The sequence below is a fragment of the Nicotiana tomentosiformis genome, chromosome 5, assembly GCF_000390325.3.
Source record: "Nicotiana tomentosiformis chromosome 5, ASM39032v3, whole genome shotgun sequence".
NCBI classification, from domain to species: domain Eukaryota; kingdom Viridiplantae; phylum Streptophyta; class Magnoliopsida; order Solanales; family Solanaceae; genus Nicotiana; species Nicotiana tomentosiformis.
Window position 1 is genome coordinate 104,914,538 of NC_090816.1, and position 15,307 is coordinate 104,929,844.

Sequence of the window (15,307 nt, forward strand, 5' to 3'; positions counted from 1 at the left end):
TTGTGTTTTGCTATGGGGCACTCGATTTAATATTCGATTAGCCGTAAGAATGGCTTCCCCCCACAAGTTCTGTGGCAAACCAGAACTTATCAACAACGCGTTCATCATCTCCTTTAATGTGCGATTCTTTCTTTCCGCAATCCCATTAGATTGGGGCGTGTAAGGGGCTGTTGTTTGATGAATAATTCCATATTCTAAACATATTTCTTCAAAAGGAGATTCATATTCACCACCCCTATCACTTCTTATCATTTTTACTTTCTTGTTAAGTTGTGTTTCAACTTCATTTTTGTATTGCCTGAATGCGTCTATTGCTTCATCTTTACTATTCAGTAAGTAAACATAGCAATATCGAGTACCATCGTCAATAAAAGTTATGAAATACTTCCTTCCACCGCGAGATGATATTGACTTCATGTCACAAATATCTGTGTGAATTAAGTCTAAAGGATTTGAATTCCTTTCAACTGACTTATAAGGATGTTTAACATACTTAGATTCCACATATGTTTGACATTTTAATTTTTCGCATTCAAACTTAGGCAGTACTTCCAAGTTAATCATTTCCCGCAAGGTTTTATAATTGACATGACCCAAACGTACATGCCATAAATCATTTGACTCAAGTAAGTAAGAAGAAGCTGAAATATTATTATTGTTTTCCACAACCATTACATTCAGATTGAAAAGGCCCTCGGTGAGGTATCCTTTTCCTACAAATATTTCATTCTTACTTATGACAACCTTGTTGGACACAAAAACGCACTTAAAATCGTGCTTAACAAGAAGTCCAGTAGAGACTAAATTCTTTCTCATTTCGGGAACATGAAGGACATTGTTCAAAGTCATGACCTTGCCAGAAGTCATTTTCAGAAGTATCTTCCCATATCCTTCAACTTTTGCTGTTGAAGCATTTCCCATATAAACTGTTTCTCCGGGTCCAGCAGGAGCATAAGTAGCAAAAGCTTCTCTAACTGCACAAACATGGTGAGTGGCTCCTGAATCAAACCACCACAGTTTAGGATTTCCCACCAAGTTACATTCAGAAAGCATGGCACACAAGTTATCAACATCATCATGATTTACTACCATGTTTGCTTGACCCCTTTTCTTGTCTTTCTTCGGAGCACGACACTCCGTAGATTTGTGTCCGTTTTTTCCACAGTTGTAGCAGTTTCCACTGAACTGCTTCTTGCTTGGGTTGTATTTCGGACCAGAAGCCTTCTTTCTTTTTTTATTATCTTCAACAATATTTGCTCCCATTATTGTTGAATTTTCACGGCCTCTCCTTTCAGCAACTTTATTGTCCTCTTCGATTCTCAACCGAATAATGAGATCTTCAAGGGACATTTTCTTTCGTTTGTGTTTCAAATAATTTTTGAAGTCCTTCCACAACGGAGGCAACTTCTCAATCATTGTTGCTACTTGGAATGCTTCATTGATGACAAGACCTTCAGCAAGTAGATCATGAATAATCACTTGCAATTTCTGGACTTGGGTAATAACAGACTTGCTATCTACCATTTTGTAGTCCAAAAATTTTGCGGCAACGAATTTCTTCATCCCGGCATCTTCAGTTTTATATTTCTTTTCAAGCGCATTCCACAATTCTTTTGACGTCTCCACGCCACTGTATACATTATACAGATTATCATCCAGTCCGCTAAGAATATAATTCTTGCATAAAAAATCAGAATGCTTCCACGCTTCAATCACGATAAAGCGTTCATTCTCTGGAGTTTTATCTGGAAGATCAGGAACATCTTCCTTGATGAACTTCTGTAGACATAACGTAGTTAAGTAGAAGAACATCTTCTGCTGCCAGCGCTTGAAATCAATCCCGAAAAATTTTCTGAGTTTTTCTGTCGGTGCCAACGCCGGTGTTCGGCTTGTCGATGCGTTGGCAGTCACCGTCGGAACAACTTGGTTTTCGCTTTCAGTCGTCATTTTTCCTGTAAAAGAATGACACAAACAAACGTTTTCAAACTGGAGTAAAAATCACGTAGATTTTAATCTCCAACAAAACGCCACGAAGGCTTTACTCTCCAAAACGGGAGTACACAAAACCACAAAGATTTTAGTTTGCAGAATAATAAGAATAACACAAATACATAAATAAATATTAAATTCCTTAAGATTGTTATTCCCGCCAATATTGCTGTATTTGTAAATAATAATTCTGCAAAATATAAGTTATCGTAATGAAACAATAATTAATTCGAGCCCACTGAATTCACAGTGTTTCCTTAAGGAATTTAATCCCTCCTAGTACCCAAGGTTATGGATTATTTCCTCCCAAGATAGAACAAATAATACACTGATGTAGTGGTACTTCAAACCCCAGTGTTTCAGCGAACACAAAGTTCGGTAGCAAATCACACTTATAGTTGCTTTGTTTGAAGTTAAAACAATGCAGAACGAAGGAGTAGAAACTCAGAAAATCGTATGGAAATGCTGAGAGGAAGGAGTGCAATGTATAGCCAAATCTGTTGAGCGTTTTCAGTTTTGTGTCTTTTGTATTGTGTGTTGTGTGTTGTGTGTGTCTTTCTTCAATAGCTGCTGTACATATATATAGCAACCAGTGTTGAAGAAGAACGACCGTCCACCCTCCATGGTGGAGCATGGATTAACTTGTTTGTGGAGCAAGCACTTGACCATGGTGGAAAGAGCATTAGGCGGCTTGTTGTCGCAGCTGGTGGTCAGTACACGGATTGGAACATATCCGTTACAAATGCGGATAATCTTACGTTAATATTTACTATTAACAAATAAATTTGGTCCAAAAAATTAATCAATCAATCGATCATTTGACCAAATCCAAATCCGAATCCGAATTCGAATCCGAAGCCGAAGCCGAAGCCGTAGCCGTAGCCGAAGCCGAGCCGAGCGAGCGAGCGACGACGGCGGCGCGAGGCTTGCTTTCTTCTTAACTCTTTAAGAGCTACAAGAAGAGCAATTATATATATATACCCACTAAAAATCTTTTCCTCTTCCAATATGGGACAATGTCTCATTGTCAAGAGGGGGAACCTTAAAATTTTACTCAAAAATTTCATTTTCCCTCCATTTCCCATTCACCCTCATTTTAAGACTATTTCATCTTAAATAACAAAACCTTCAACAATTTTAATTCACAACTCACAATAGTTTTTTTATAGGACAAACTGGTATCTAATTGGAGTGCAAAGATTCACATATTAATGTGGCATATTAACCGAAAAATGGCACCATCTAACGGTTCATTTGCACAAAACCAAAATTTCTCAATCAACCTTTGATGCCAATTATGGCAAACTCCTAATTATTTCCATGCAAAACAAATACCATTCTTCCCTTTATTTCACCTATCCTTTGTGTCCCTCAATAACTTCACGTCTACCGCTCCTCATTCTGGCATGGAGGAGCGGTCACCACCACCTGCCGGCGACGTAAACGGCAAGGCCAGAAATCCCCTTTCATCAGCCACATCGCTGCGCCTCTCTCTCACGCCGTCTCGCTCGCCGGATCAGACCTACGTTGTCCAAATCCCTCGTGATCAAGTTTATCGTGTCCCTCCTCCTGAAAATGCCCGAATTGTTGAAAATCATCGTAAGCCAGATTCTCAAAAGAAAAACAAATGCACATGTTGTTGTTTGATCCTAGCCGTGTTACTTGGTCTTGCTATCATGATAGGAATCGTTGTGTTGATCATTCGCGCTTTGTACACCCCCAAATGTCCTGAATTTTCCATCACTAATATCCATTTCAAGAACGTTACGCACCCTTCAAATGGTCATGGCCAAAAGAATAATATTCATCCGCAGCCATACCCTCAATTTGAGATGGAGTTGAAAATTGTTAACGTGAATGAGAGAATGGATGTCGCCTTTGGTAAAGGAAATAACGGGAAGGCTGCCCTTATTTTCAAGAAACATGAAATTGGACAAGGGAAATATCCCTCGATTTCCCAAAAACCTAAGGATTCAACGAATGTACATTTCAACCTTGACGTTGGGAAATTAGCTGGTGATACTGAGAAAGGTCTTGAGGTTGATAAGAAGCCAATAATGATGACCTTGAGCGTCCATGCACCATTAGAGATCACGAGCTGGGCAAAAGATTTGAAAAAGAATTTGATTGTTACGTGTGATTTCGACGTGGAATCATTGATGACAAATAAATCCAAGATTAAATCCGAAATATGTCAGACTGATTTCTAATGCCACCAATTAAGTTGACAGGTGAAAGGAAAATTTTAACAGTTAAATCTATTTGTGATATAGATGAATGTATAATTGTCAGTATCATCGTCTCTGTTTCGGTTAATCTTTTCCACACCTGCTTGATGATCACATTGCTGCATGTGGTTCTCTTCTCCTCCCCCCCCTCCCCCACCCCAAATTGATTAACCTAATTTTCTTTGTTCTTCGAAATTCGGGCGCCATCTGTTGTATAAGGTACTATATAACTTGGATTTTTTAGATTGAACGAAGTGTAAAGTATTCTACTTTACCTTCTTAGATTTTTGTACATTTTACATTTCTCATATGCTATTCTTTAGCTGGCTAAATTTTCTTTCTTTAATCATCTAAAACCTTGCCTTTTAAGATTGGATGAAGCATGAGGTCTTCTTCTTTTCTTCTTAAGTGGGTTACATTTGAAAATGTATATGTCAAACTGCGACATGCTTAGTTGCTTACCCTCACCCTGCATTTTTTTCAGGCAATTGCCATATTATCTGGCATAATATAATAACGAAGTCGTTACTCAAAGGTATCAAATATGTACGTTTGTTCAAAGCAAAAAATTTATGACAGAATTTTTAATTATGAGTACCCTTCCCCATTTTTGTTAGTAGCTTTTATGTTCAAGACCGTAAAGGAACAAAGTATACTAGACTAGTCCCTCCATGTAATATGACGCATATATAGCTTACTATCTTCTCAAGAAAAAAAATAATTATTTCGCGAATCAGATGTCTACGTTTGACTTAAATAGTGCTTGAAAATGAGTTTTACATGCTATATATATACGTACATATATGTACCCATTTTATTCTTTATGATATGAAAAAATTGAAAGAGTGGTCCAAAGAAAAGTAACAGTAAGATTTTCCAGTTATGACATATAAAACGTGGTAAAAAAGATCTTTAGATTTTGGACTAAATAAAGATTAATTAAGTTGAATAATGCAAGTGGTTTAGTTTTCATGTTGATAAGCTTTTCGGAGTTTAGACCGCCTTCAAATTGAAAGATGGTGTGTGTCATTTTAACCCCTTTTCCCATGCACCAAAGGGTAAAATTAGTTCATATGAAATACTCGTATAATAGAGCGACACATGGAACCAGAGACAGATGAAAAATAAGACAGATAGAAATCAAGGTCGGGGGAGCAGTTTCGATTGGCACCGGGAAGCCCCCGAAGAGAATATTGCTCATGAAGGCAAATGAATGCTTGCCACTCAGTAGCATTCAATGAAGAATATTCTGAAGTATTAAATACATAGTCTTTTATAGAGAATTACGACATTCATGGCGTGCCGTTACACATTCTTCAATGGCCCCCATAATTGCCATATAAGAGGGGCTTGATCTTAGAACCTTGTTCCGTAGGTGCAACTATAAATAGTGACTTTAACAGCCATTAGAGAAAAATGAATTTTCTAACAAATGCTATATACTATTCAAAAGGTCAATAATATTTTATTTCTTGTTTAATAGTATTTGTATTACTGCCTTCGGGAGCTCTGCTCCCGGAACCAAAGTTATCTGCTGCTTTATCTCGATTTCAATGCTAAGCCTTACATTTTATTTAATCTGTTTATCATTTTGGGATCAAATCAATTCGCTTGTCTATAAATCACGTTACAAATTCAACTGTACTATTTTACGGCTAAACAATTTGGTGCCCACCGTGGGGCTTAGACAATTGCATAATTGAGTTGATCCTTGCATCTACACTAACCTGTTAAATTCTTTGTTTCTTAGCAAAAAATCATAAAAAAGGACAGATAACGATGTTAATTACATCACGCATAATGCTGATGCCCAAGAAAATCAGCCTCATCACAAAAATTCGATTAGTGACACCTGCAACGAGGGGGATGAGGCCACGCCGGTCCATGGCGTGCAATATTCACGACATGTCCAGGAGGTAACTCCTGATGATACTGAAGACGAGCACGTTGCGGAAACAGTGAGAATCCTGAGGGAACAACAAAAAGCTATTATGAGCCATCTCTCGTGACAGGATCAGGTCATGACGGATTTGAGGCAAACGTTATCGGTGCTTCCAAAAATACAAATGGGAGAGGTCCAATTCCTTCTGGTGCTCCCGCAAACCAAACAGTACAAAGGATTGATAACAACACCCCAAGGGGTGAAGTCGTCTTCGATATGGCTGGGGGGAACGACACCAGATCCGGTAACAATAACGAGAATGATCCTATTAAAACCGAAGTCATGCAGTTTATGAGGGAAATAGACGCCCGAATGGACTAAATCCCGGGTACACCGCCAGTATTGAATGGACCAGACTCAAAGAAATACAATCAGTTGCCGTTCAAACCAAGCGCAACACCAAAGTTGATCTCGAAGCAATTCAAAATGCCCGACGTACCAAAATATAATGAGACTTCGGATCCTCAGGAGTACATAACCAACTACACAACATTGGTGAAGGGAAACGACTTAGCTCCGCACAAGATTGAGTCAGTCTTGTTGAAGAAGTTCGGGGAGACCCTCACGAAAGGGGCCTGGCATGGTATTCACTCTTACCCGAGCGCTCAGTAGATTCCTTCGAGATGCTCGTGAATTCTTTTATCAAGGACCATGCCAAGGCCAGGAAGGTGCAAGCCCGGGAGGGCGACATATTCAGGATTGCGCAAGGAGAGTACGAATTGCTGCAGGAGTTCGTGACCAGATTTCAGAAGGAAAAGATGCTGCTACCGGCTGTGCCGGATGAATGGGCAACTGAGGCATTTACTAAAGGGCTGAATCCGAGGAGCTCAGACGCTTCCTGAAAACTGAAAGAAAGTTTGCTCGAGTTCCATGTAACAACATAGGCAGATGTACACAACCGCTACGAGTGAAAGATAAGAATAGAGGATGACCATCTCGGTTTCTCGGCATCAACCAAGGGTAGGGACCGAGAAAAGAAAAAAGAAAAGTTGAAGGATGATTTCAACGCAGACCGATGGCTTTCCAGAGGTCAATTGTTTCTCTACGAAAGGGACAAAGAACGCGGTAGAGGTTTCCGGATGGAAGTTATATTCACTACCGATAGGAGAACTGGTCATGGTCGGAATAACAGATCATTGCAGGACAAAGAGGTATCGGGCTACCGGGTTTCCACCTACCCCAGATTGTTCGAATATAACTTCTATGTCAGCATAGTGGAACTGGTATCAGCTATGAGAAACATTAAGGATGCACGATTCCCGAAGCCAATGAGCTCCGATCCCAGTCAGAGGGATCCTAATCTATAGTGCGAGTACCATGGGACCAACGGCTATCAGGCTGGGGACTACCGACATCTACGTGAGGAGGTGGTGACATTGCTGAAAAATGACCATCTCAAAAAATTCTTAAGCGACTGGGCTAAGACCAACTACGGCCACAACCGAGATAACGCAGAACCCTAAAAAGCAGGAGAGGATCCCCCTCGTCTAACAATCAACATGATTTTCGGGGGGAACGAGATTAATGGTGTAACCCTTTTGGCAACAAAAAAAAGACAAAGGTATTGATGACCCAGGGAGTTCAGCCAATATTATCCAATGGAGAGTGCTGGAACAAGCCAAGATGACTGGAGGCATCATTCCGGCCACAAAACTCCTCGCCAGGTTCAATTTAGCAAGCGTGACAACCTGAGGGGAGATTTTGCTACCCACGAATGCCGAAAGGGTAATGAAGACGACCATTTTTGAAGTAGTAGACAGCGATATGGGCTACAATATTATTCTTGGAAGAACATGGTTACATGAGATGAAAGATGTGCCGTCAACATACCATCAACTTCTGAAATTCCCAACTTCGGAGGGAATTAAGCAAATAAGAGGAGATCAACCGGCAACAAGGGGGATGGACACTATCTTAGTTTCTAGTAGCAAAGGGAAGGAACATACGACATAAAAATTACGGGAACCGACGCCTGCTCCCGAGCCGAATGAAATCAGTAGGGGGAGTCACCAGAATCCTATCAGGTACCAAGATATTTCCAGATACCAGATGAAACGGACGCAATCAAATCCACAACGGAAGAACTCAAGCAAGTCGCATTGTTTGAGAAATTCTTGGAAAGGAAGTTCCACTTGGGGACAGGACTAAACCCCAAACTCAGGTAAGGATTTATAGAATTTCTTAAATTTAACGCTGACTGTTTTGCGTGGTCGCATGCGGATATGACAAATATTCTGCTAGAGGTGGCCGTGCATAAGCTAAGCCTTGATCCTAACATCCCTCCAGTAAGTTAGAAGAAACGCCTTATTGCCGAGGTCAAGAAAAAATTTGTCCAAGAAGAGGTAACTTAATCGCTTGATATCAGATCAATCCAGGAGATAAAGCATCCTGACTAGCTAGCTAACGTAGTAGTAATTCCTAAAAAGAATAATATATTTAGCATGTGCATAGATTATAAGGATCTGAATAAGGCGTGCCCAAAAGACTCGTTCCCATTACCAAACATTGATCAAATAATTGATGCAACGGCCGGACACGAGTTGATGAGTTTTCTCAATGCCTATTTCGGGTATAACCAAAACAAAATGAACCGGAGGATCAGGAAATAACTTCGTTCATAACAAAACTTTGGCATATATTTTTATAATGTGATGCCTTTCGGGCTCAAGAACGCTGGAGCCACCTATCAGAGGCTTGTGAATAAAATGTTAGAAAAACAAATAGGGAAAACCATGGAAGTTTACATAGATGATATGTTGGTTAAGTCTTTGAACGCATGTGATCATCATAAACATCTCCAAGAAACCTTTGACATCCTAAGGAAGCACAACATGAAGCTTAGCCCCGAACATGTGCATTCAGAGTCAGTTCCAAAAAATTCTTGGGGTTCCTGGTGTCTCAAAGAGAGGTCGAAGTCAATCCCGATAAAATGAAATCCATCAAGGACATCCCCAACCAGCTATCAAATATGAAAGAGGTTCAAAGGTTAACAGGAAGATCAACATCTTTAAGCAGATTCATTTCCCGATCTTCCGAAAAGTGTCACCTTCTTCTCACTTCTGAAAAAGAAGAAAAACTTCGAATAGACTCCGAAATGCCAGCAGACTCTGAAAGATTTGTATAGGTATTTATCGAGCCCTCAATTACTATCAAAACCGGAGGAAGGCGAGCAATTACTGATTTACTTAGCGGTTTCGAAGGTGGCGGTAAGTGTCGTTTTAGTTCGAGAAGACGAAGGTATTTAATCTCCAATCTATTATGTTAGTAAAATTTTAACGGGAGCAAAAACTCGCTACCCACATCTGGAATAATTGGCCTTAGCTCTCATTGTCGCCGCTCGAAAGCTTAGGCCTTATATTTAATATCATCTGATAGCCTTGGTAACAACCTTTCCCCTGCGGAATATCCTTCACAAAACTGAACTATCAGGTCCACTGGCCAAGTGGGCAGTCGAAATAAGTAAATCTGACATAGAATATAAACCCAGGATTGCGATCAAGTCACAAGTTTTTATCGATTTTGTGGCCGATTTCAGTCCTGGACTGCTTCTTTTGGCTACTAAAGAAGGGGTGATGGTGTCAGAATTGACATCGGGAGTCTGGACCCTGTTCACAGATGGATCTTCCAACGTGAAAGGTTCCGGACTCGGTGTAGTATTAATCACGCCTTCGAGAGAAACCCTAAGGCAGGCCATAAGAACGGTTCCCCTAACTAACAATGAAGCTGAGTATGAGGCTTTAATTGCAGGACTCGAGCTAGCCCGGGGACTGGACTCCGAGGTCATAGAAATCAAATGTGATTTCCAACTGGTAGTAAATCAGGTCTACGGGATCTTCGACACCAAAGAGCAGCGCATGCAACAATATGTAGTGAAAGTCCAGACTCTGCTCGCACGGTTCAGGGAATGGTCAATCACCCACATCCCGAGGGAAGAAAACGTGAAAGCGGACGCACTGGCCAATCTGGGCTTATCCACAGAAATAAAGGGATCAGACTCCGGTACGGTCGTGCAGATTATGCATTCGGTATTGGATGTGGACAGTTATTACGAGGTAAACGTGACCAATTTGGTCTGGGACTAGAGAAATGAGATCATTAACTATCCCGAGCATGGAAAATTACCCAAAGGTTCCAAGGCATCTTGGGCGCTATGCACTAAAGCAACCCATTGCTGTTTCAGGGGAGGACAATTGTATATAAAGTCTTTTCAAGGCCTGTTGTCCATATGCTTAGGAAACTCTGAGGCTAATTACGTCATGAGAGAAGTCCACGAAGGAATTTGTGAAAATCACTCGGCTGCAGACTCCTTGGTATTAAAGCTAATTAGGGCAGGATACTACTGGTCCCGGATGAAACAAGACGCTAAGACATATGTTCAGAAATGCGATAAGTGTCAACGCTATGTGCCGTTAGTGCGTCAACCAGCAGAACTATTACACTAGGTCTTGTTGCCGTGGCCATTCATGAAATGGAGAATGAACATAGTCATTCCGCTGCCACCGGGTTCCAGTAAGGTAAGGTTTTTTTAAATATTAACTAACTACTTTTCTAAGTGGGTTGAAACATGTCCTTACCAGAAAATCGGCGAGCGCGAAGTGATCGATTTCCTATAGGAGAACATAATTTGCAGATTCGGGATACCCAAAGAGATAGCCTGCAACAACGGGCCACCATTTATAGGCGCAAAGGTCACAAAGTTCATTGAAGACTTGAAAATAAAAAAAAAATCACATCATGGCCTTACCACTCGAGCGCAAACGGTCAAGCGGAATCAACAAACAAGGTGATTATTCAAAATCTCAAAAAGAGATTGGAAGCAGCCAAAGGCAAATGGCCCGAAGAGTTACCGGGAACGCTATGGGCATACCGAACGACGACCAAGTCGAGCACGTGAGAGACACCTTTCTCTCTCGTATGTGGAGCAGAAGCCCTGATCTCGGTGAAAGTGGGAGAACCTACCATGAGATACTTCTAGACGGACGAAGAAGTAAATAACGAAGCATTGTTGGTCAGATTGGACCTGTTCGACGAACGCATGGACTTGGCACATATAAGGATGGTGGTCCAGAAACAAAGAACGAAAAGAATATTATGAAGGAAGCATCGTCAACAGAAATAAGACCTTTAAACGACAAAGCATGGAAACAATGAATCGCTACGGGACAATTAGATAATCTTTTGCTCTATAGCAAAGTTTCCACTGGGAAATAAAGCTTGCTATCGGGCTAAAGGTTACCCGACCATTCACGAATGCAAGTCACTGGGGGTGGTTAGATAGTCTTTGGCTTTATAGCAAAGTTCCTAATGGGAAGTGAAGCTTGCCATCGAACCAAAGATTATCCATCCATTCACTAGTGGAGTCATCAAAGGAGCAAGACTTTCAGTGTTCAAATTCACATTTCTCGCATTCGAACACTGGGGGGAGGGGGGGGGGGAATGATATGCGAATACAGCAACATGACTGCCACACATACTAGGACTACGAAATCCGGGAATAAAGTTGTATCATCGGGACCGGGGACTGTGCAGCCAACCCCGTAGAAATAAGTTTTACAAATTAGCCACAATTCACTACTAGAAACACATCATTTTTTCACGAAAAAATTATTAGCGGCAATTCCCACCGATATTCAATGAGAAAAGTAAAATTTCTTTTCCATGAATAAACAATAATGTTTCCCATTGACTATCCGTGGGAATGTTTTTGCACGAAAATACGCGTAATTTAGTTTTCTCTGATTCAGTGAGAAAAGTCATTAAAAAAATAATTATATAAAAACTAAAAAATTTCCCAGGGAAAACAGTGGAAAAAAAACGTTTTCAAATATTCCCATAGATTCTGTGTGAATGAAATTTTTTGAATTTTTGTGCTTTATGAAAAGGTTTTCCCACGGAGATTTTCCACGGTTGTAGTGGGAAAGTTTTATTATTATTTACATAACTTTTTAGTTTTCTCTTAGTCTATTTCGTGTTTTCTCCCTCTGTCTCTCCACTCAAACGATGAATTCTTCACCTCACTCAATTTTCAGGTTAGTCTCTCTCTCTCTCTCTCTCTCTCTCTCTCTCTCTCTCTCTCTCTCTCTCAACCACTCCTTTTTTTCGATTTTAATTTTTCGAAACTAAGGGATTTTCTGCTATTTCAAACCCTAGGTTTGAAAAAATTATTGTTGTTCTCTTGGACATGTATAGTCTAATTAAACCTAAGTTTTTATTTATTTCGTCTTAGAAATAATGAATTTGTTAAAAGACAATATTGAGTTGGTTTATTCTTATTAGTTTGGTCTATTTTCAGATCTGTTTTCTTAATATGGATTGGTGCTATATATTTATAGGCTTTCTTCACAAACATGGAGAAATTAGAAAGATTTCTAAGTTGCCCATGTCAAAATGAGGAATATTTTCTTCCTTGAGAACTGTAAAATAATGTAGTATTTATTTTTAAGTAGCTATAGATTTAACAATACAAGCACAATCCTGCTAGAACCGCAGACAAATACCTTCTAAAACTAGAGTTTCCTTGAATTATGCCACCTTTTTTATGATATAGTTACTAAAGTAATGTCTAAGTTTATATTGAAATATCTTTTTGGAATATTTTTCAGGTTCTTTTAAAAGTACATGAATGAGGGTGGGTTCGGGTTTGTTCACAGTAATCTAAAAATATAGCTTTTAATTGAATTAAAAAAAGAAAAAAGAAAAAGAGTACTTACTAATATTTTTCAGAATTAAAGATGAGAAATTAATGAGTTCATGGCTTATTTCATTAGGTGCTTGAATGTGTCTATTTGAGAATGATTTTATCATTTAAGTTCTTGTTTTAGCTTAATATTTTCATTTGATTTTCTTTGTTTATAGGTATTTGGTTCATTAGAAGTTGAAGGTGATAGAATCTAATTGAGAGCAGATGTCAGTGGTGCCTATTAGTTAGCTTATGGGTATTGATTTTTACAAAAGAGATGGTGTAGTAATTTTTTCCCATTAGAAGTACTGATACATTGTCTATATGCGAGTAAGTTTCATATATTAGATATTTTTGAAACATATTAAAATGATTAAGTCCATCCAGACTGCTAAGCTTATTATCTTTCCGTGTGTTTCACTTTAAAGTTTGAGAAATAAAGATACTTAATTTTCTTTAATAAAGTTTACTTTTATAATAATTGTATTTTTTACAGGATAATTTCAAACGAAGCCTGGAGGAGTTCATTCAAAATCAGTCGATTGATGTTAACTATGGAATACTTGTCACTAGTGATGTTAAAAGTCTCAAGTCTCACATAAACTCCCTCTTAGCATTTGGTGCATTTCCTGTGTCCTGTTCTCCAGCATCTGATGATAACTAAGGACTAGTTTCTTTTATTAGTTTGTCTTGGATGGTAGCTGGGTGTTGAATATTGAATGCTGGATTTTTTGAGTTTTTGTTCTACTTTCTGTTTAGTTGGATATTATTTATGAAATGGATTGAATTAAGTATTGTTTATGAAATGAATTGGATTGCATATTGAATTTGGTATTTGAATGCTTAGTTGTAATTAGTCTTGTATTGTTGGTTGTAGTTTCTGTTTGGCAGGTGGTGTAGTTCTAAAAATAAATTTGGCTATGAAAATATTTTTCAGATTTCCCACGCATCCCACCGACTCCGCGGGAATTTTGTGCATATATTTTTTTAGAATTTTAATATTTCCCACTAATTTCCGTGGGAATGTTCATATATATATTTTCAGGTTACGAATATTTCTCACTGCTTCCATGTGTAAAAGAAAATATCTAAATTATCTTTAATACATCCCAAAGATTCGGTGAGAAACTTAAGAAAATTAAATTATTATATTATCTTACTTTTCCCACGATGTTCGTGGGAAAATACACTATTTGACCCCCACCAAGTTCTCGTGAAGCCCTCGGTGGGAAACTCCTTGGGAATTACCCACGAATGTCCTGGGAAACTAATTTTCCACCAGCCATATTCCCGCTGAGCGTCTCCCCTGGGAATGTCGTGGGAATATTAAAATTTCACATAGAATTCCCACCGATTCTTCCGTGGGAAAAGTCTGTATTTATAGTATTCAAGTAATGGCAATTGTTTTCCAGCACAATGAATGCTTATGTACTTTTTAAAATGGAAGGAGTAAAGTAAACTCCTTTTATTTTTATCCTGTTTCTTGTCCAAACGATGAATTAATTTTATCATTTGAAAGCTAATCAAGTACTTCAAATGCTAGTGCTGGAATGAATAGGAGACGTCCTCTTCAAGAGTACCGTAAACATAAGAGGGACCTATCTTATGAAACCCTCACAGTAAAGGGATGGTTTCGGAAGAACTTATGTCCGGAATCCAAATGCCATCGGAGAAAAGTGCACCGAACTCTTGCATAACTCGATGAAAAAAGTAAAATTTGCGCAATGCTTAAACGATAAAGCACTTTTATTTATAACAAATGTGCCAAGTAGAACAATTATAAAAGTATGAAAAACAAAAACAAAGGGAAAATAAAGCAAAAGGCTAAACTATTACATCCCTAGAACTTGGGGGAAGAAAAGAATTTGCGCCCCCAGGAGAAGTAGGCGAATTTGCTGCCGGTTCGGGACTTTGTCCTTCATTATCATCCCCTTCAAGTTTCTCCTCCGTTCCCGAGAATGCGGAACCAGAACCAGAAGAGTCAGTTGCATCGGGCTAAACCGGGAGGCCCCTTCGGGAAGTTGACTCCAGCTCACGGGCCTTGGCGATCTCGGCATCAAAGTCAATGACACATGCTTTGGACTCTTGTAAGGATTTTCTCCTCATGATATACATAAAATATGCTTTTTTAACAATGAGAGAATCCGCTCGGCGCTGAGGCTCTTCCTTAAGCAGGTCAACCTCGGTCGAAAGGTTATTCTGCTCAGATCTAGCGGCCTGAAGGCTGACGTCAAGGTCATAGATAGTAGAGTTATAAACTTTATTATGCTCCATGACCTTATACTTCTCTTCCATCCGGATATGCTTCTCCTCAGCAGCAGCAACCTCTTCAGCTTTGGAGTTCAAGGGTGCCTCCAAATTATTTAGTCTTTCAGTAAAGGCAACCTCACGCTAGGCAACAATAAGAACTACATTATGGACCTTGGACCACTTTGCCTTGGCCTCTTGAATTTGTACCCTTAACAGGGC

General features: G+C 39.3%; 1 protein-coding gene across 1 annotated transcript; it reads left to right on the forward strand.

Annotated features, from left to right (window-relative positions):
• The first annotated feature begins 3,260 nt into the window (after positions 1-3,260).
• On the forward strand, positions 3,261-4,549 carry LOC104106868 (NDR1/HIN1-like protein 13). Its single transcript, XM_018774364.3, has one exon. It carries the CDS (start codon positions 3,396-3,398, stop codon positions 4,197-4,199), a length of 804 nt encoding a protein of 267 aa, XP_018629880.1. The 5' UTR covers positions 3,261-3,395; the 3' UTR covers positions 4,200-4,549.
• The last annotated feature ends 10,758 nt before the right edge of the window (positions 4,550-15,307 follow it).